Source organism: Syngnathus floridae, chromosome 13 (genome assembly GCF_059516105.1).
Source record: "Syngnathus floridae isolate MCC-2025c chromosome 13, RoL_Sflo_1.0, whole genome shotgun sequence".
NCBI lineage: Eukaryota > Metazoa > Chordata > Actinopteri > Syngnathiformes > Syngnathidae > Syngnathus > Syngnathus floridae.
The window spans coordinates 13,193,459-13,216,513 of record NC_142425.1 but is presented as its reverse complement, the minus strand read 5'-3'; the positions used below and the strand labels follow the sequence as shown (position 1 = coordinate 13,216,513).

The window sequence follows — 23,055 nt, the reverse complement described above, 5'->3', positions numbered from 1 at the left end:
GCGAGCGGCGCTCCGAAACGGCCGTCACGACTCTTGGCTGTCTGTCGCCGTATGCTAATGTTGGCCTTTAAACAAATTCACCAAACACACTTCGCAGCCTGGTGTGTTTGTTCACTTGCATAAATGCATATGATTCTCATTGTGTGGCGAGCATTTGCTTCGCCCCAGACAACAACGCCACAGAGTTATGCTATAAAGTTCACACAGTCTATTAATTTTCAGGCATCTGAATAACACGGCGCCGTGTTTGTTCGACCTGCAGGCACGCTTCATAAATAATGAATAAACAGTCCAGGCTGCCTTTATGGACGTGACTTTTGAGTTAGAAAGACAACCACTTGTTTGCAGACTTCGCTAAACTAGGACATGCGAAGAAACACCAATGCCCCGCGCTTAATTAACAAGATCAATTGACCGTTGATTTACTTGAGGGTTCACTTTAGGTTAAGTTCACAACTGTGAAAGTTGTCAACACACAATTCTTTGAAAGAGGAACTACTTTGCCAGTATACCGGAATCGATTGCGCTTCCCTAGTTTATACAGCCACACGTACGAATTAATAATATAAATATTGATTTGCACAAAAGTGTTTGGGCAAAATAATAAAATATAATAAAATAAAATATATTAATATTATTATTATATATATATGATACAATTTCACATGTTTAACTTGGCTGAACAATTTCCAAAAATCAGACACCATTTCCAACCAAGTAGCAAATGTTGGTGGAATTGTCGCTCTACAACAATTACCGCTAAATAAATAGCAACGTAACGGTGTCTCTAAAAATCATTTTTGATTCGTAGCGTCGCTCTCGTGACATGGAGCGGATAGTGTAGCAATGTTGTGGTCGGCGAGCGCTTTCGCTTTCTCTGTGATTCGCGTTTGGGTTCCGCCGCCTTCACACACAAACGGGGCTCACCTGAAGGTGGTGGGGGGAGGATGGGTTTGGCTGTGGGCCCTGCAGACAGGGCGATCAAAGGCTCCTCAGTCTGTCTGCTAACGGAGAATAGACAATAGTAAAGAGGGCTGCCTTTGATTCCAGCTCACTTTTATTGATCACAGAGGAGCAGGGATTGAAATCTGAGAGACAACCCCGAACCCCAGTCATCTTTCAGCTATTGCTTATATCCAGAAAAGGCAGATCAATGACGCAAGTTTTTCTTTTAACTTTTTGTTTGTTCCATAAAGAAGAAAAAAAAAGGTCGACTCCTTGGCTGTCTATCAGGTGATGCCGCTTCACCACCGCCTCATCTTAAGTAAGATCGGTTACCGTGTTTGGGATTTGCTGACAGCCCTTGCCCTGCGCCGTGCTCTTTCATTGCCCCTCTGCTGCCTGCTCAGCAACCTTCAAAACAGACTTTTAGAATGTTTGGTTTGATCATCCTAGCGGAGGTAAAGAGTCGGGCGCAGGGAGCTTTGGCTGCAGTTCAGAAAGGAGCGTGTGAATGAGGGAAGCCAGCATGGCCAAGTGTACAACATCCCCCCCCCCCCACGTCTCTCTCACACGCCGTTACAAGGCTCCTCAGCTCAGCTCAGCTCATCTCATCTCATCTCTGTCTCGACTCCAGCGGCAGTTGTGTTTAAATCCCTCCCGAGACGCAAAAACTACCCCGGCCTAAATTTGAGACCTGCAATGAGTTTATCGTCCTGGCTTTTGCAGTTATGAGGTGAGACACAGAGCGAGCTTGCCTATGAGCTCAAGTTGTGTGCAAGAGAGTCATGTTTTGAATTTAACCGGGCTGGTAGTAAAAAAATAAAAAAAAAGTATGATGGTCATTAAAGGGAAAAACAGTGCTGCGTAATCTTGCATGACTATACCGAATAGCTTCAAAATGTTTAGTTGGTGAAGGAATCCCGCCTTTTAATAGCAAATATTCTTTGGCCGAGATCTGAGTCTATGTGCGGCTGACCTTCATCTTGAAAAGTGACTCTTTAAAGTCCGTTTAAGTCGGGCTGACAGATGTGCTTATTTGGGGACAGCTCATTGGCAACTTTATGGCTCGAGTGCTTATTTTATTAGAGCCCAGCACGTGTGTGCGTGCGTGACAGTGAGGGAAATCCTTTCGGAAGTCTGGCAGAGGGCGAAAATATCGGAGACTTTAAAAAGGACGTAAAACCTCCTGATACTTATCGTCCAAAAAGAAAATGGCTTTGTCTGAATAACTAAAAGAAATTGCATTTCCCGAGTGCTTACTGTGGACTGCTTTCACATCAAAAGTGTCAAAAAGTGCTCCCGGTTTTGTTTTCACATTTAAAAAAGATTAAAGACACGGATGTGACGTTAAGTGTCAACTTGAAGTCGGCGTGTTTCCGTATTTCCGAAAGCTGCGCATTACACAGAAGAAGGAAAAACAAGGAGCCGAGCGTGACCGTATTTGTGTACGTGTGCGCGTGTCAAGCCCTGGTCTTAGCTTCAGCTTTCTTTTGAAAACATTTAAGACCGAATTTTCAGCCAGTGCTTAACCGTTTGGGAAAATGCCCGTTCCGGAAGGCTGAGTTTCGTTTTGTTAAGCGAGAGACGAGGAAGAGCGCGGCGAGGCTTTTAAGAGCGGCCGACTGCTTTAGCGAGCCACTTAGCTTTTGATTTTGTCCGAGCTCACCGCAGGCTCCTTGTACTTTGGCGTGCCCCCCCTGCGCCGGCCCGGTGCTCGCAGATTAAGGACATGCGGCGCCAAAAGTCAGTCATTACGCCAGCGCTTGTGCATACACATGCTTATTAGGTGCTCTGTGTGCGCCATCATGTGTGTGTTTGTGTATCAGGTAGCCTGCTGGGTGGAGCGAGCGAGTGAGTGAAAAATGACTGCAAGGGGAGCCTTTTCTTTATGCGAACCTCAGGAGAGAGCATCCTGACAAATACGGCAACCCGAAAAAGCCGGCGCCTTTCATTCTAAATATGAGTTTAACCTGTTTAAAGTTTCATAAGTTCAAACAATAGCGGCTTTCAAATGATGAACAGGACGGCGCTGCTGTCCCTGGTGATTGTTCTCTCCCAGCAAACTAATATGTTTGAAGCTCAGGCTGCCGTAGCCAAGGATGCGCCACAAGCTATTACAAATGTGCACTCAAGTATTGATATTCCGGGCTTCTAAAAACAAAACAAACAAACGGGAAGGGGGTCGCTGGGAAATCAAGTCAATGTCCTCTGGAACGGTCCTATTTTTTTCCCCCCCACTTGAATATCACCTGGGACAGATGATGAGCTGAGAATTTATCCCACTATTTTCTTTTTTAAACTCTTAAATCTACATATACAGACACATAAATTATACTTTACCTCAGAGACGTTTAAACGCAAAGCCTATTTTAAGGTTGAGCAAAGGCCTTGCTGTTTTTCAATGGTATACTTCTCAAGCGGTGTGCACTGGCATTTAATGGAATAAATATTAATATTAAAAACAGCATTAAAATGTTAAATAGCGGCGTGTATTGGCATTTAATTGAATAAATATTAATATTAAAAATAGCATTAAAATATGAAATAGCCCTAAAGCTAAAAAAAATGTCTGAATTAATTATTATTTATCAGACCATCGTATAAGAATCTGCTATTAGGTATATTGTTTATTAATCATAAATGAGTAACCTAATTAGCAGTGATTGGTCTGACCACTGCTTTACTTTCTTATTGTTTCTTTCATTCAATGTTTTATTTTGTTTATGCTAATTGTTTTTTTCACAAGCATTTTTATAACATAACTTGTTTCTTAATTTTAAAAAAAAAAAACAGCGGAGGAATTGCAAAGTAACGATTATCAGTAATAATTTACAAATTCAACACCCCTGAATAGCCCAAAAAAAAGACATTTGCTCATTTACATATCCTGATGTCATTCTCCTCCTTTTAAACAATGAAAGCTAAGCAGATGAAGAAAAGTGCAGTGAAGAGTTTCCACCACAAGATGGACTTAGGGCTACATGGTTATGGGATCAAGCGTTTGGAGAACATAACACTGGTCAACCTTTAAAAAAAATCATAGCAAGCGTATTAATGTTTCTATACTTTGAAGCAGAGGAGGGCAAAGGGGAGGGGGAGGGCCCGCTAACAGCCACATGTATTAATTCCAGATATTTACTTCTGTTTGTTTTTACTGCATTCCAGGCTCCATGGGAGCAATTCGTGCCGCAATGAAACTGAACAACAGTCCCTGTGGAGTTCATTATGGCAAAAGACCCCCCCTCCCGCGCCAAGAGGGATTGGGAGGACCTGGAGACTGGCGTAGTGCTAGGAGGGGATGGGGAGCGTTACTCGGGGGAGGCCAGGCACGATAACCAACCAGCACTTTGCTAATGACCTCATACATAACAAGAACACAACAGAAATTAGCGCAACGGCTCCAATGAGAAAGTTTGCTTCTGGTGCAAATGCCAAATTTGATTTTTTTGCATTAGACTCGGGGAAAAAGTATAGAAAGGAAAAGTGTTTTTTGCGGGCCTTGCACGGCAAAGCGCACACAAACTAGAAGGAAGCAGTAAAATAATTGCCTGTTCCCCGTCTCACATCCACTCCTTGTGTCGGAGCCGTATCCCAGAGCAAGCCGGTTTGACATGAACTTTAGAGTCACACTATCCTGGAGGCCTCCACGCGAGCACACATGATCAAACTCCTAACTCGGAGATTTAGTGTGTCTGCTCATTCGGGATTGAACGCGAGAGTTTGAGCAGATGTCTACATGCCTTTTAAGCAAACATTACCTCTGGAGATGAGTGGAAGCATGTCGACGTAGTTCACCTTAAGGCTAGTACACAGGGAGCTGACAGGGATGTTTTCACATGGCAACTTCTGCCCTTTTTCCACTTTTCATCATTTAACAGGCTTTTTACACTTCACAAGCAACTCAATGGGATTAACATAAAAGATCATTTCCTCTCTGCTGGAAAAGTCTTCCAAGTAGCTTTCGGATCAAATGCGTTTTGGCCGCCGGGGGCATCGGAGCAAGTTGACGACATGAAAGTTCAAGTCATGAAATGATTGATATCTGAAAATGATTGGTCTTATCATTTATCATGTCAACAAGGAGGCCTGATTTCCGACACTACAGGTTTGGTCTTGGTTTAGATGTGTCAAAACCAAAAAGTAGCAACGATAGTACAAGATATGAAATGATGGATAGATATTGCCTTGATCACTTATTTTATAAATTATTTTCCACAATATGAACTTACCTTTTAACTTGGTTGTGCCAAACATTATCTGCAGTCCTCAGACAACACACAATTTTCATTTTAAGTCTTTTTCGGTATAGCTGTAATTCCCTGCAAAAGGAAGGTCAAATGAAACTGTAGTTAACTTTACTTTATTGCACAATAATGACTTTTTTTTTTATTTTTCATATGTGGAGTGGGGACAAACACTCCACATAGTGAAAAAAAAATACAATGCTACAACAAACAAAAACTATAATAAAAACAACTAACTAAGAAACTAAAAATAATCAAGCTAACTAGCTTAAAAAAAACTACGGGTAAAATCAAAATGAAATAAAAGTGCACACTCAAATACTCAGGAGAAATGTTGGAGCTTTATTGCATTAAGCTAAAATACATGGCATTGGTGGGACACGAGATGAAAGCAAAACAACAACTAGCCCAACCATAAATAAAGCCAAAGCCAGTAGGAGCCTATTATTTCACTTTTGGGGAAAAGCCCCTCCACTCTCCAACCAAACACAACTTACATAAGGTGGAAAATGGAAGTGAGTCAAGGTCAAAATAATGGGGCCCAGTGATACTCTGCGTGAAGAAGGATTTCAGCGCCATAATCCCCCAGTACTATGTATGTTTAACAAGCCCCTTGTGACGACTTACAAACGACCTAGATCTCATTGTCGGTGCGCAAACAAAAACATAACACTCCATGTGCACGCCCAACTTCAGGCAAATGGATCGATTGGACGGGGAAAGGTGGACAATGTAAGAAAAAAAAATAAAAGCATTTTACTTTATAAACACTAAGGACTTTGGCATGCCGTTGAAACTAACATGCTCATAAAAATATGCTCAGAATCACTAGAAATACTGAAAGTCTTGGTGCAACACCATTGTGGGAGACAACAATCGATTTTTACGATTATGGCTGAAATTGAAAATGTTTGACTGTGGTTGGAGAGTTTTGCATGACAAATGATTATAATCCAAAATATTACTTTGGTAAGGGCTTTGCTTGATGAACGTTTTGTAGTCGATTGCTAAATGCTAAAAGCTGCGTTAGCGCCGATGTGGATGAAGTATCACGGAGATGCAGTACAGTAAACTAATGAGTCAGTGCTCGACGTGTATGTCACACTGTTGTAAACCGATTTCATGTAAATGTTACACTACAATTCACAAACCATGTGGACCAGCCGGTTCTCACAAGGAGTTTGTAAAATGATGGACAAAAAAACTCCATTGAGGGAACAATCCACTAATAGATAGTATTCCCGTATCCTAAAAAACAAAATAATAATAATAATACTCCTTCACCGCTTTGATATAATAGCAAGATACAGTGTATTCAGTGCAGCATGTTTGTGGAGTGTTTGCGCGGTGACAGACGGACGGACAGATGCTGACAAAGCTGATGAATGAACAACATTTGCAACAAAATATGATACAACTCATCATCTGCTATTTGCCGTGAGATACACATTGAATGGACAATATATATATACACAAGGCAAAGATTATTTGTCTCTTTGTTCCCTGCATAAGGAAACGTAAGGCGAAAATGTCCATCACACCTTCCCCGTCTGGTCATCAGCATGTTTGCGTATTTTCATTTACGGCTGCTCCCAAACACAATGTTTTTTGTGTGGGTGAGAAAAGTAAACAGAATGTGAAACAGATTTTTTTTTTCTTTTTGATATTTCGTCATACTACTCCTTCAAGGATGTCGAAAGGGAGGCAGACTCTTGAAAGTGGAGTGTCAAAGTGACAAACATTCAAAGCGCTGTGTAGACATTTGCCCATGTTTTCCCACCTGCACCTCTGAACCGAGCCAGCTTTCCAAATTCGGCAACCGCTACCTCACCTCTGCGACACTTGCATCCGAACCTTCTTATTACATCTCTCAATAATCATTGACTTTCTCTTTCCCGTCATATTTTACAGCATTTGTTAGGAAAACGGTTAGCGTTGAAGTATTGCGTGTAAACCATTTTTGGGGGTGGCCCTTCATGAAAAGAATATTCAAGCTAGGATATGAACAGTGATATACAATGGACAGATTTGATTGGGCTTGTTGTTTACCTTGCGCAGGAAGGATTTAGGCTGCCGCTCACGTTTTACATTCCTCCAAAAACCATGTTATAAATGCTGTCCGCTTATCACAATGAGCTCTGGACTAAGTATTTGCATAGAAGCAGATAGATGTGTACACGTCCAGCATGGAAATTGAGGAGGGATGTGTTTCTACAAGCTATAGTTTGTGCAATTCCGGGCTTAGCTGCCCTGCGTCAGGTTCTGCATGTGTTTGGCGATGTCGTACACGTAGGTGATGTCCGGCCTCTTCTCCGGGTCGGGGTTGATGCACATATCTACCAAATTCCTCAGCTGATGCATCACAAGGGGAAGGGGGGAAAGGAAAAATAATGGCATTAATGAGAATGATGTCATTGGAACCACAGCCAAAAGACAAGAAACTCTTGACGGGCACTCGCTACGGTGGTAGCAACAGGTAACTGGACCGAGGACACTAATCGCTTGCCGGTTGGCAGCGTTTGACTCGGGTCCGCACAGGCGCATGGTGCTGCCACTCCATCGCCGGCGCTCACACACACCAAGCCAAGCCAAGCGGCTGATTGGAGCAGATAGATAGACAGGCTTGCAGGCGGAACAGCCACCACCATCATTAAAAAAAGAAGAGAATAAAGGGGGGGGGGGGGAACACATCTATGCGAGGTCGCTATGGTAACTGTCTGCCAACTTCACGGCAACGGCAGTGGCCCGGACGAGCTCTCGTCAGCCACTGCGTGCATATGTGAGAGAGAGAGAGATGTAAATTCAGATAGTCTGAAAATTAGTAGCGCCGAATGGAGATTTGGGTGGGGTTGAGAAAAGATGCAGATATGTAAAATATTCATGTGCTTCTTTGCATGGCGAGTGAGGGGGGGGCTGTAAAGTGTCAGGTGGCGGGTGGAGGGGGGAGCGAGCGTTGGTGAAGGGAGGCAAGGGGGGAAGCGGGGGAAGCATAGACGGAGATGGTTAAATGACACAACAAAGATGAGCAGCTGACAGTTTGCCGCCGATCCTTCAGGAGCATTGTTTACATCCAGACAGGCGCTGTAGGCACCCCCCCTCATCTCCATCAGCCATCATTCGCTCACTCTATCGCTTTGTCTCCCTATCTGCGGGATGGGGGTGACATGTGGGGCACGCTCCAGCTCCGAGCGCTGGCAGAGAGAGGGAGCTACTGTAACAAATACGCGCTGCTGCCACGGCTCATGCACATAAAAAAAAAAAAAGAAAGCATGTGCAAAGACATGAAACGCCATGCAATTAGCCTTTGTCAACCTAATGAAGTAAACACCAAAGTGCAATGAAAAACACTCTGCAGGAGTTAGTGGAGAAACTTCTAACTACCCACTGTGGACCCGCAAAGCGGAGACGTCATTTCAATGCAGGCAACGGACACCCGCTTTTACCTTCAAGGACTATATTCGTATGCGTTTTAAAAATAAAGATATATAATAAATATATATATATATATATACTTTTTTATTTATTTTAATAGCCTGCAAAGAGAAAATAAGGTATGTTATTTGTGCTAATAGGGGTATTTTTATTTTTTTTCCTCCTTGTGGTTTTTTGCTGCTTACAAAGTTAAGTGAAGCAAAGCAGTCATTCAGAGAAAACAGTAAAGGGACAGATCTTCCTTCGGTGGCCCTGAAGTGCAAAACACGCCAGCAAATTTAAAAAACACAAAGAGCGAAACCACATAGCGAATGGAAAATACCAAAATAAAAAAAACTAAACACAATAGTTCAAGAAAAAAAGAAACATAAGTAAAACGATAAAATACCAAACAAATAAAACAAACATAGGAACAAAAAGCTAAACAACGGCAAAGAACCCAACCCCCCAAAAAGCAGTGAAATAAAATAGACACAAAAAAAAAACAGAAAACCCCCCAAATGTGTTTAGTTATTTGTTGTAGTGTTTTGTACTTCAGGGCCACCGTACAGATCGAAAAAGCTCTTCAGAGATGCGCAATCGCAGTCAAATTTTCAGTCATTCTCATAATGCGATTTTGTGCTCCTGTAGGATTTATAAACATCGAAATATATTTGCTGTCAACATTTGTGGAGTGGGTTTAAGCTACGTTTCAACGTAACCATGCACAAGCAATCAGCTAGCATGCCATTGTTAACCGCAGCCTGGCTGCATTACATGTCCTATGTGCACCGATGAGGCTTTGCCGTACTACGCTAGATCATTTCACATTTAGCCAGGGGAAACCTGACACACAAGCTCATTTTCTTTCACCCTACTTTTTAGCACAAACAGATGCTTTTAATACGTGGGATTTCATTTTCAAACGTTTAAAATCACGGCCTTTTGATCAGAGAGTAATGATATTATAGCGAAACACACTGTGTACTGACATTTGGATGGATTTCAGTTGTTTAAAAAAAAAAAAAAAAGTCAATACAAGTCAAAATCAGCGCGTTGGCACAGAAAAAGAGAAAGTGGTCATTTTGGTCTAAAGTGTTGTTCACTGAACATTTCAAGACCCAAGTGTTCACCAATGGGAATAAATAGGTGAGCAGATCCAAACCTACCGCAGAGCGCTAAGTGCAAGTGATGTACGACATGACTTACTTCCTCGGAGTAATGATCTGATGGAAGAGGAGGGTAGTCACACTGCTCGATCTTCTTACAAAGGGAGTAAAGGTTCATCTTATCTCCGTAGAATGGACTCTGTAGCGCTGCCATCTGAAATGCAAAGGACATGCAAAAAATAAAGTCAGGAAAAAATGTGAAAGTGCAAAAAAACAGTTCAGATTGTACTAAACCAATCACACTTATAGACTGAAACATTAGCAGGCTCCAAAGAGATGACTTTAAATTATACTGCAAACAGAAACATATTCACAAGCCTTTAGCGTGTCGCTAATTTCAGCCAGGCTAATGTCAAATAATTCATGTCAAAGTGGAAAAAGAGCTGCGGAAATCAATTCATCATTATTCTTCAGATGTGCAGTACACACGATTTAATTGCACCTATTTTAGGGCTTTAATGGCTTGACATTTGCAGCTAACAAAATCAATCAAATTTAAACTGAAGAATCACTGTGCGCCATACGAGACTTGGAGCTGAACGAAGGAGTGGAGAGGAAAAAAGAGTCATGAAGTGAGCTTCAGGGGAAAACGACACACTCTGGAGGAGGGGTGGGGAGGGGGGAAACAGATGTGGATGGGGAAGTCGGCAGTCGACTTTTACTGCTATGTGCAAATACGTCAAGAATTTCTACAGCCTTCCCGAAAATAGACAACTACGCTGTTAATTTTTGTATTGCCCAATACTTGCATTGTCACTGAAAAGTTGAATAGATGCTGTGTGATGCATGACCGCTTAACCGGGGATAAAATATATTGTGATCCATATTAATATGCATATTTCAAAAGAGCTGGTTGCAAATATGCAAATATTATTTCATTGAAATCAAATTTGCAACTTTTTCCAGGGATGTTTATGCATATGCTGTTGAGTCGACTTAGTTGACTGCTATCAATTCGAGACATGTTTGAGGAATAGTCGAGAATGTGCCTAATTAATAGCAAAAGTAGTAAAACTTTGTTTTACAATTTTCATATGGGGGGGTGCTCTGGCCGCTGCAAAAATAGCCCTATTTGGGATATCATCCAGTTAAATAATTTTAAAGACAAACATTTTCTTCCAGGAAAAAATGCATCATATCAAGTCAGTAGCTGTTGAAAAGCCACACAGCAAGCAGAGACTTGATGCTGTTGGCATCTCTGGAATTCCAAAAACATTCCAAAAACAAAAATAGAATCTGCAAATCGTGTGAGTACACTGATTGTGTTGAATTTACGTAATTTTATTTTACCAAGTAGATCGTTATCTGAAAAGCAGATATTCTTTTTAACTTAACAAATGTATCTGCATCCAAATGATTTTATTTGGCTGTAAATGCAATGGGATTTTTTTTTTTTTTTAGTGAAGAGATAAAAAAATTCTTTGTGCCATCTGAAAATACCACCATTTCAGGGCAGGCTATACTCCCCCTTGACTAATTACGAACCCTACAGGAATGACCTTACTTATCCATATCAATTAAAACTAACATTAAATTGCTGGCCATTAAATCAGTTGAGTATTTAATCAATTCATTCCAAGCTAAAATGCCAGTGTGAGAGGTGTGAGACATTTGTAATAAATGTCAAAGAGCTTCCAGTTTCACTTCCACTAATCACTCTCAATTACTGTAAAAAGATATCAAAATGCAGAAGGTAAATGTCAAACGTGGAAAAAAAAAAATCTTTTTACTGTAGAAGTTCCTTTCAATGGCCTGGAAATTTTCTTTTTTTGCTCTCTCACTGTCTGCCTTTTGATTTACTATAACAGAGCGCATGTTTGGGAGGACCGCTGAGTGTTTACCCAAAATATACACTTCAAAGTAAGTAAGACAAAAAAAAAAAAAGGAGGAGGAGAGTGAAACAGACACACAGGAAGATGGGGAGGGGGGCTTGGGGTGGGGGGCTCGATACCAGGAGGCAGAGGGTTAAACAAGACCCCAACGTATTTTCATGCATCTTCTACTTTTGACAGATGAAAAATGTCAAGTGTCCTGTTTTTATTTGGGAGTTTTTGCACTATTCATCTGCTTCATTAGTGTCTGCTGCTCCTCGCCCCTGACAGCTGCTGGCCCCCCTGCGTGAGCGAGCGAGCGCACACCCATAAACATGCACGCCGCACAAACTCTTTTTTTTTTTTTGGTGTCATTGCATCGGGGTAGATGATTGACTCACTGTCTGACCTCTGAGGCCCAGGTCTGTGCGTGTTTGTGTGTGCATGCTTCATTGATATTCCAGAAAGATTCAATGCGGACGCATGCCTGCTGTCTGCCAGTTGTCGGTGGTGGAACACACAGACACGCACAAAGAGAAATAGTCTGTGCTTTTCTTCAGCGAGTCTTTTCCCGAACCTAACACGAGGTCTGCAAATGTCCTCCTTGTTCAATTAGCACTAATTTTGTTTTGGCTTTCGGTTTCTGGAAACATCTGCGCAACACGTCAAGCTTCTCCAGATATCCTCCGCGAGGGCTGTTCGCATTAACGCTTGTCAACATACTATCTTCAAATTATAGCAACCAAATGTGTGGACATGCAGTAACACACACACACACACATTTGGTCCAAATGAAGAAAGCATGACTTTTTTATCTTCACATTGGTCCTTCATGTTTCTTTCTGATGATATATTCATCAAGGAACAAAGTCAGAGTGTCTGAGGACAGTCATTAAAAAAATACCTAGTCCCATTGGAGCCGGGATTTTATTCAACTTTTGACATATTAATAATAAAGGCAACTGGTAAAGTGTTACGTACGAAAAACTGAGAAGGACTTTCTAAATGGATCTAAGCAGTTGCTATATTGGTGTGTTGATTTTAAAGAAATGATTCCATTTTTTTAGCTCACTAAATCAAATGCAAAAAGGGATGCGATCGTTTTAAGCAGATTACATTATTTGGGAAAAAAAAGAAAAGCTACAAAAGGTACTGGGAAAACGTAATGAATACCATGTAAAACGTTTAAAGGAGGCTTCTTCAAAAAACAGTCCACAATAAAAAAAAAACAGACTTAGCCATGGGGCAACTCATCACATGTAACCAAGGATGCTGGCTCTCATAAAAGCAACATCAATCCATAGACTGGAGTGGGCTTGTAATGAGACACAGACAGACTCATTTAACATGGCCCACCTCCATCAAGGTATTCTTCTTCTCCACTCAAACTAATGTGTCTGTATAAATTAAAAAAGTGTTGTTGTTTTTTTTTTATCAGTAATAGGAGACATGTTTGTTGTCATCAAGTGGTGTGGAATAAACTCCGCCTCCTTAGCTTCCATGTCACCCTGGGAGATAACGACTAATATTATCAGAGAGGAGGGGTTTGGTCTCATGGAGCGTCAAAGGACGTAATGAGGTTGGACACGAGGAGAAAGGGATCAAACAGAATGGAAGATGAAGATAGATGCTGATACAATGACCAGGTATTGACAGACCCTTTGGACGTTACCCATGCCACAGGCACCGGGATGGAGGGGAGGAAAAAAAAAATGGAGTTGTTGTACAATTCTCAGTTGTTACCATGTTCAGAGTGAAATCAATGTGGATCGTGTCTCTGTGAATTCCTTATGCCTGAAGGTTAAACGAGGAAAGGGGAGGCACAAAGAGGGAATGGAACAGAAGGGAGGGTTGGAGAAGAGAAAAAAAAAAGAGTGGAGAGAAAGTTTCCACATGTGGATGCACTATGGGCAGTTTCTTCAAAAAGGCTTTTACCCTGACCTGCTGGATGGAATCCATCTCTGCTGTAGGTTGAATAGGTCGTCATTCTTAAGCCCCACCCCAGAAGGTTTTTAGCAATGACACTTTATGATAACAGTCTAAGTGAATTTCCCATTCCTATGTCACCTCAGACGCAGAACTAGAGTTGCAAAATTATTTCATATAATGATTTAAAATTTTATTGTTTCTCTGTACTTACCTCATAGAGCAGGCACCCCAGCGACCAAATGTCCGATTTGAAGTTGTATCCGTTTTCGTGTATCCTCTCCGGTGACATGTAGTATGGTGTACCCACTAGATGATAGAAGAAAAAAAAAAAAGAGCAGGAGAAACAGTGATTATTACCGTTTGCATTGCTCTCCACAGTTTAGTGGCGCACGCTGGCACGGTAAAGGAAAGCGGACGAGTCTTTTCAACCATGTCGAGTTCAGAGGTTGGAAAGAATTTTCGTAAGGGTGCAAGTAAGGAAAACTACAGGGAGTCGTTCAAGTATATTGCCCCTATTAATTATTAGTCAGCTCAAGTAAGATGATATTTACAGGTTGCATATAACCCCGCTTGGCCATAAAGTGCGCATAATTGTTAAAGCATGACAAACTTGTATATGCGGCAGACGCAAAATATACATCAATCACTTTTGATTAGCCGGCTTGGTAATGATCTGAAACAGCAGCTATTGAAGACGCCCCAGGAGCATTGACGGAGCCTGAAAAGCAGGCCCGTTTTCTGGTTCTGGTTTTTGGAAACTCAAGAATCCCAAACTAGCATGGCGACTGGCCGCATTCCAGAGAATCAGACCTTCACCCAACTGGACTCGGACAGGAACCGCAGCTTGACATCACGTCTGTCGCTTTCTCCCGAGATTTTCTGCATTCTTAGCGTTTGGAGTGGGAAGGGCTGCTTTCTGTTTTGCTGGGATTTCCCATGTAAAAGTCGACCAAGCAAATCCAGCAGCAGTTTTACATTACGCTGATCACATCTGGTTGGGCCTTTTACTAACATGTACTCATTCCACAAAGTTTAAAGCAAATTTATGTGGAAACTTGGAGGAATTGAGAGACTCCAGATTTTGTCTTCAACAACGCTATATGTCTTCTATATCATTTTGAATGAAATTTAAATTCATGTCACAGTAAAGAAATGATCCAATTTCCAGTGGTGGGTGTGTCAGAAGCTTCCACGGGAAAATAGGCTCGTGAGTAATTGAAGTGCTAACGAGAGAATAGCAGGTAATGGGAGTTGAAATTTTGGGTGAAGGTACAATTAGGCTGAGAAAACACTTTAATGAAGTGTCATTCGTTATTAAAAAAAAAATTCTGCAAAGACGATGAGGAATAAACAGAGAGCTCTAATTGATCATCAGCAATTTTTTTAGTATGTGTGTGTTGTCTGGCGAAACGGTTGGAATAAGCCCCCTAACATTGGTGATTAGCTAATTCAAAAGAATCAAGCTCTCATATGCTAATGCCTGCATAAAAAGACAAGCGCGCTAGGTTGAGGCTGCTTCTGCATGTTCAATTAAGGGCACGTTAGTTATTCATCCAAATAAATTGAAAAGTCGTAGGGATTCATTTCATTTTTTACAAATGTGACCTCGACTGTATTTTTCATAAAACTATTAAGTTGATGTAAAAGGTGAATTAGCGAATGTCAGTTCATAAAAATGCTGTTTCCATTATTTGCGAACAGTTTTTTTATTTTTTTTATTGGCAGGCTTTGACAGATTTTGACATTTTGGAGAATCACAGCAACCACCGTTAAGTCACATGCAAGTGTTTGCTTTTCCTACATGTCCTACTGTGCCCTGATTCTGATTTTGGCACGAGTAGTCTGTACAACTTTGTTGCTGGCTTTTAAAGAAAAGACTTGCATGGCTATAAATATATGTCTCAATCATCAGATTTATCTCCAATATCAGCCTTCCTCTCTCCCCCCCCCCCATCCAGAGTGTTCCAACTTGTGTTCTGCTTTGTGTGTATTTTCTCATCGCGCTGTTCACATCATTAACGCAGCCCTCGTTGAAGGTGTGAATCAATCAGGGGTATATTTGACGATATATTACTGGCTATTTTTTTTTTTGCTATATCATCTTTCTGGTTGTTTTCTTTCTTTTGTTCGATTGTGTCTCTAATTTTAGTGCCTGGCCCAGGCCGACACTGCAGATTATCTTCCACTCAAAAAAACTCCTCAATATTTTGTATATGACGTTTTCATACGTAACAGTGCTTTTCCAATTTATTAGACTATCTGTCATAAAAAGAATTTTTTTTTTTTCATGTGGACTTTCATTTTGCTTTTATTTAGATAATATTTTAGCATAAAAATATTTCAATCCAACTGAGATTACTTTACGGCAGAAACACTATTTAAAGTTTGCGTAGCTTAAATGTATACACATATTTCAGAAAACGAAAGTAATCATGTATGTATGAATGGAAGTAGTCTGACAATGTGCAGGAGATAAAAAGGGAGTGTTGGCCTTTAGTTTTAAAGCTTCTGTCAATGGCTGGACCACCATGGCGGCGTCTACTGTTCAGCGCGGGGACTGGGCTTATTATAGAGCCGCACTGGGACACCACTGTGAAAACATGCACAAATAAATGGCTCGTCCCACAGTTTTTTTTTTTTGTATTTCCACTACTATTTTTCCTTTTTGCTAAGGTTTCTTTTTTACTGTCAAACAGTCATTATTTTCCAGCACTGAACACATTCTGCCCTTCTTTCTCAGTTTCTTCTGCACCTCCATATTTTTTTTTGCCCATTTTCAGTCTGTCACCATGTACTGCTTTCACTTTTTCCTCTTTTGCATCTCACACACACACACACATCTCAGCTATGTGCAACGGGAGATGGACATAGCAGGGGAAGGGTACTAAGGAATGACGAGAAGGGTGTCTGCAACTTCAAAAAACGTCAATGGTTGTCGCAGGAGAAGCCAAGGATATTTGGTGACACAATGAGTCCCCTGCAAATTGTTATTCGAGTTGAGTAATAATCATACTTTTATATAGGCCTTTGTAATAAAAACACATACTCAATGACATTGATGTGAAAAAAGCCATTATAAATATTGTGTGGGTATATACTGGCTTTTTCTAAATATGTGTTAATGATGGATTCAGAAACATGGATGAAAATATTATATATTATTTGAGGCTAAAATTAAAAATGTATTTTTGTAAGACGATATCCAAATAACTTAAGTATGTTGACCCCCCCGGGAATCCAGTTGCCTGTCCCCGGTCAGCCTAAAGAGGGTGCTGTGGTCTTAACGTTTCCTGAGCAATTGCAGACATTTTTACGCTGGCACATGAGAGTCACACATTTTCCACAGTCTGTGCTGCTGCCACCGCCGCCGCCGCCACGGCTGTACGGGGGCCTGGAATAACATGCTGTGTGTGATAATAACACTTCAACATTGGAAAGTGAGACAGTGTGAATGACAGCGGAATATGTTCAACATATTCCAATCGAGTTAATTGAAGCAGCCATGAGACTGCCAGAAAGATGTTGGACAGCTCCTTGGACATCTCTGCAGGCCAAACTGTAATCAGTGCATGTCTCTATTACAATGCAAGGTTTTATACTTTAAAACTTAACATAACCAGAGAACAACTAAGCAAACTTAATTGCATCAGGGAATCTTAATGTAAACCAATTAAGCTAACATAATTGTAACCTGTTTTTATTGATCCCAGGGGGGGCAGCCATTTTGCCGCTTGCTGTCGACTGAAAATGACATCACAGTTGCCAGAGATCAGGTCACAACCAATCATGAGACCTGGCAACTGTGACGTTATGCTCCGTCGACAGCAAATGGTAGAATTAATACTATTTATGTGATTAAAAGGGGAGGGGGTGGGGGTGGGGGGTGGGGGGGGGGGATGACTCCAAATGCCCACATACGGCAGTATTTGTGTTTTTGTTGCAGCAAATTAACTTTAATGGGTTGGGGTCATGGGCCAGTTTACAAATGGTAAATTCGGAGACAACCATTTTGAAGAGGCGTACGTGGGTCTTTTTGTGTTAAACCCTTAAAAGTGAAAAGTGTCTGTTCCTCCAGAAATTAATTATCACTCAAACGTCTCAATCGATGCTGGCTTCACACCAAAACATTCACGGTACGTGGCTCATTGTACATTCGACTCATTAGAGAAGAATATCATTGAGCATGTGCTTCCATGCTGTCAATTTGTCTCTGGTTTAGCAGCCCTTTTTGCGTGCATCTTAAACAAGGCCAACATCCTAATTACTATCGCTTCTCATACCTTCAAAGAAAAAATAAAGGACCTGTTATCAAATTTTATTTCCTATGGCAAACAGGCACCCACTTAACGCTAATAGTAACTTTGATTGTAAACTTTGCTAGCTTGTTTTATTACAGCACACAGACCCCGACTGAGCTGCGTGTCAGATGCTTGTGCTCTCTATCCATCTGTACAGGGGTCAAAGGGCAATGGAACAGGAAGTAACTAAGTGGCCTATGAAGCACAAGTCTGAGGAGGCAGCGTGGCCGGCCCAATGACACATGGCTCTGCTCTCACCATAGCTAATGAAACACATCCAAGTGCAGGTGATTACAAGCCTTCTGCAACCATGTGTGTGTGTATGCGCAAACATGGAGTGTTTGTATTTCATTTCAAAGACCTCGCAAACTGCCGTGCTTTACCGAGAGAGTGAGCAGCCGTGGTTTTGGAGCTGAAGAACCGCCCCAGTCCCAGATCTCCTAGCTTCACTACTCCTGTAGCCGTGATGAATACATTGGCTGGCTTGATGTCTGAAGAAGAAAGGAAGTCAGGTTAGGGAGATAATGCCGAAGGAAATTGTGGCTATCAAACAACTTCTTCGGATGTCGCCGTGAAGTTCTACGATGACGCCTATTTGAGAAAATCTGTATAGCATGCCGGCGTATTTTGGGGGAAAATATTGACTTCAGTCATCTCGGATGTGAAGTAATGAATCAAGGTGAGCCACATCAGCCAATAAAATTCACTCACTCCGTCGTGTATAATTGCGAAGCGGCTTTTCAACAGGCCCTCCCAGTAAAGTGCTTGTTAAAGCTCCGGATTCATTAGTGTCGCTGAACTCTAATCAAAGACAAGTCTAACGGAAGTATATCACACCTTTAGCTGTGTGTGTGTGTGTGTGTGTACGCGTGTGTGTGTGTGTTTCTAGGAACTTAATTTGAGTGCTATTGGACACACATGGCGCCATTAACACTATGTTCCGTTACCCATGTTTGGGTGACCATTAACAGTTCTTGTACAAAAACAGCATTGTGATTTTTTTATTTTCTTTAATGAATCCATAAAAATGAAGTCTACCTCTGTGCATCACTCTCCGGGAGTGCATATGCTCAAGTGCGCTGCAAAGCTGGACAAAATACTTCCACACGGTTCTTTCGGGGATAAGCCTCCTCTGCTTCTTAAAGTGCTGCAAAAGAAATGAACACACAAACACACAAACATAAATCCAGTTTTAACTACTGGCTCGTACTGAATATGCCAATGCAGAATCCATTCTCTTTCTCCGTGTCTGCATGTTGAACGGGACCCAGATAGACTTCCTCTTATTCAGTCCCTTTCCTAACCAAGTCTTTTCTGATTTTCTCGATGGCCTTCAACAGAAAGCACATGTACTCTCAGCAACAAAGAGAGGAAACGTGCGCTACCTGCCCAAACTTCCCTCATCTGGCATATACTGGAGTCATTTTGTTTAATACACCACTAAGATTTTATTTATTTATTTTATTTTAATTATCTGCGCGTTGGACTCGCGTGTTCCTCTTGGTACGTGTGTTATTTGTCAAGTTATAATGACAGCACAGCGACTCAACGTTGCCTCTTGAGGACCAAAATAGTATTGCGCAATCGTGTTTTTTTCGGTCTCATCTTCTTTAACACTTTTGAGCTATTTTCATGCATTACGATTAAAATCCAATGACTTTTCATGGCCTCTTATAGCACGATCGAGAAATGCAAACAACGACATTTTGGTGAAAAAGAAGAGGATGATAGAGGTAGATGGAGGGAGGAAAGGATAGACCTTGGCCTATATCCTAACAAAGGCGCACTAAGAAGCCATTCTTCCCTTGCCCTCCCATTTCCATATCAGAGGACTGTTTGATGTCAATGGGGGAGCGCGGAGATGCCCACCACCAGCAGCAGCACCCAACCCGTTACGCCCTTAACTGCAAACACTGCACATGCAATATTCTCTAAGTGAATGCAAATTCAGCCATTTGCTTGCATTTGAATTCTGAGATGACCAGAAAATAGAACATTAGCCGAGGTACGAGGAATATTGAAAGGAATTATAAATGAATGAAGCAAATGTTAAATGCAGTTAGCATCATTCTGTTTCAAAAGAAATGAAACACTAAACCATTTAAAGCAAGTAGTTTGTTTCAATTGGAGGATGATCTTATTTATCATCTTCTAAGTGTAGTTGCTCACGTCCAGGTCTGTGCACGTTTAAAAACATGTGTAACTTTATTGCCTATGATTGTCGTTTTATTCTTCCCAACTTCCTTTCTTCATTTGAGACAGATGTCCGCGTTTAGATTAAAGAAGATTTGAGGGGGGGGGGGGGGGGGGTCCTGTAATATTGGGTTTTTGGTTACATTACGGAACGTATGATTCAGTTTGACTCAGTGTCCAGGTAGGCAGAAATGCCGTCTTGCAAAAAACCACAGACCTCCTGCCTCCATTCCTTCAGTTATACAAGGCCATAAGTCTGGGACGCCGTTTCCAAGTCAACATTCCATTACACGCAATATGGCGGCCGACTGGGACTTTTTTTCAGGCTTTATCCTTTGACATGCTAGACATTTCATAAAAGCAATTCATAGATGTTTGTTTGAATTGACCCATTTATGATTTGACGTGCGTGGCCTTATATTTAAATTCAATTTTAAGACTGTTCAAATATTTTTGCTCACCTAAAAATATGCCGGTTTGCTATAATTAATGCTTCTAAGTTTAGTTTTAAATCCAGATGTAAAGACGTGGAAATAAAAATTGAAAAGTTGCTCTTTTGTCTTGTACTGATCTTTTGATGTCAAAAGTTGGAAGGGAGTTTGTGCTACAGTAACTAACACGTTTGGTCATTTATGTTCTTTGCCATCCTTGTGAGTGTTAAATTTAAGACTATTCTGTATTTTATTTCTTTATTTTTTAATTTGGTACTGCTACTGGGGGAAGTCACTTACCTTGATCATACGCGAGAGGTCTCCGGCATCAGCTAGTTCCAGTACTATGTTTAGCTCGTTGTCCTCAATAAAAGACGCGTGATACTTTATCACATTTGGATGGTTTAGTTGCTGTGAGAGAAAAAGAGAAGAGAAGCGAGAAATAAGTCAAAGTAGAACATTTTTGGTCAAAGTGATCTTTCAAATTTACAGATTTGCAGCCTCCAATTTTCATAGCAGGCTCAGAATGGAGTTGAATCAAAGTGAAAAGTTTTCCTTCTCACTGGAAGTCACTCTCTGCCATTCTCATAAGATTTCTCATTTTGAAAATAATCTGCTAGAGACCGCTTCATTTTTGGAAAATGTTATCCCGAGGGGGCCGGTTGTGTTGTGTCTGCAATATGTTTTGTTGTGTCCCCCCACAGAGCTTCAAACCTTCCCAAAAAGGCTTTTGGAGAGCATTGCCTGCCCCATATTGCTTGCTTACAGCTTATGTTCACGATTCAAGTGTTTTGTTGCTCCACCGTAGATGAGTCTGTGATTCAATAGCCTCTTTTATATTGTCATTGCCTTTTTTTTTTTTTCAAGCGCCGTTGACAATGTCCATCTTGATATTATTAAACACCAGCAATTTGTTTTCTTGTCCAAAAATATTGGCACTTAAACATCAGAGCCCATTTGAATTGCAATTCACTTGATCACCGAGGACAAAATATTGTAAGTGGAATTTGCAATAAGAGATGATTTTAATTTGTCTGGGATCCCGCTACGCTTGAATAAATAACGTATTTGTAATCCCGATTTTCGACGCCACGGTTTTTGTCCTCTAGTGTGACAAAGCTGGCTGACATGTCACAACAAACCCTTCTAACTGCGACGACAACAACTCGTGCAAGAGACACCCGCACGCGCGCGCACACGCATAAAAAAACATCGACGCCTGACAAGCTGACATGGCTGGCAGTCAGAAAAACAAGCCGGGCTTATCTAAGGCTGCAATTCCTTCCTGTTGGCTGGTCAATAAGGCAAGAAGACTATTTCTCCTTGTAAACAAACGTGTAGAAGAAAGTATTTAAAGCGGCGCTGGGAGGGTAGCAACTAAATTGAAACATATAGCAAAACAATATATTAGCCAGAAAGGAATGATACATAGCGAGGTTGCGGAATTGTCGTCGTGGCAACAACTGAGACGAGCAGACAGAGCAGTGTGACACACGTCCTTGGCTTTTTGCGCCGTGATTAAAGAAATGTTCATGCTCTGAATGATGCCGAGAAGAAGGGAAAGGAGGGCTCCGTACAGTACACTGCACCACACGGCGCTCCCTCACTTGTCCTCCCTTCTACCTTCTCCACGTCTCCATCTTTGGCCGGCCCTCCCTCCCTCCCTCCCTGGCCAGATGTATATTTGGCTCGGCGTGTCAGTTGTACACGAGCCATGACAAGCCCACCCGAGCCATTCCTCTGCCATTACTGTAACCTCGGGCAAAAAGATGCGGAGGACTGCGGAGATGTTGATGCTAATGACGGATGGAAGCCTGGTGTAAAACAACAATCGTTCATTAGGGGATATGGCGGAGAGGTTTAGATGATTATGTAATTACACACGCAGCCTGGGACCCACCAGCGTGTGTAATTACTTAATGATGTATAACCGTGTGGAATGTATCAGGGTGAGCAAATGACACGGCTGGAGGAAAGAAAAAAAAAAAGAAACTGAAAGCTATCTGATCGTATAAAGTGACTTAATGATGAATTTAATTTTGAACCGATGGAATAACATGGCAAATGTTGCATGACAGTGGATAAGTGTGCTGTGTAATAATAATAATAAAATAAATAATAATAATAATAAATAAAATTTGGGGAAAAAATGGGAATATGTGAATCCACAGGTGCCCTCTACTTTAATTTTAAAACAGGAACCTCAGCCATAATTTTAGACATTTTAGCCAATTTAATCCAAATTTAAGGTTGATATTTAAAAAGTTGGCTACTCAACGTATTTGTTTTGTCAGTGCCTAATCACATTCACGCGCACACAATTACCATCGTTAATTGTTGACATCGTTACAGAATCTAGACTTCATAACAATCGGCAAAGAGGAGCACACGGATGTGGAGTCGCATGCATGATGAAACTAAACGAACGTCAGAGAGCCAGATACTCAGAGCGGACGAAAAGGAGAGTGAGTGAGAAGTTGAAACGGCTACGTCAGAACAGGACAACGCAGATGAATAAGCAGACGCAAATACGGGCAGACAAACAAACAAACAGGCAGACCAATGAAAGGCAGTGACTAAGAGTAGTGTGTATGCCTTCCTCCGTGCACGGAACCACACACAAATTT

General features: G+C 41.4%; 1 protein-coding gene across 3 annotated transcripts in view; it reads right to left on the bottom strand.

The window, feature by feature from the left end:
• Positions 1-735: 735 nt before the first annotated feature.
• The window catches only part of nek7 (NIMA-related kinase 7), a 37,699-nt gene continuing 15,379 nt past the window's right edge, over positions 736-23,055 (bottom strand). The window contains exons 5-11 of one of the 3 annotated variants that reach the window (XR_015862341.1): positions 20,729-20,839; positions 18,843-18,951; positions 18,188-18,295; positions 13,718-13,812; positions 9,807-9,920; positions 5,172-5,261; positions 736-1,004 (exon numbers count right to left, since the gene is read on the bottom strand). Coding sequence is in view for 1 of the 3 variants with exons in the window: in XM_088395326.1 (XP_088251452.1) it covers positions 7,428-7,538; positions 9,807-9,920; positions 13,718-13,812; positions 18,188-18,295; positions 18,843-18,951; positions 20,729-20,839 (648 nt within the window). In the remaining 2 variants the exon portion in view is untranslated. Of the gene's footprint in view, positions 1,005-4,003; positions 4,985-5,171; positions 5,262-5,505; positions 7,539-9,806; positions 9,921-13,717; positions 13,813-18,187; positions 18,296-18,842; positions 18,952-20,728; positions 20,840-23,055 lie in introns of those variants that run through there. The other 2 variants (XR_015862342.1, XM_088395326.1) reach the window with 2 other exon arrangements.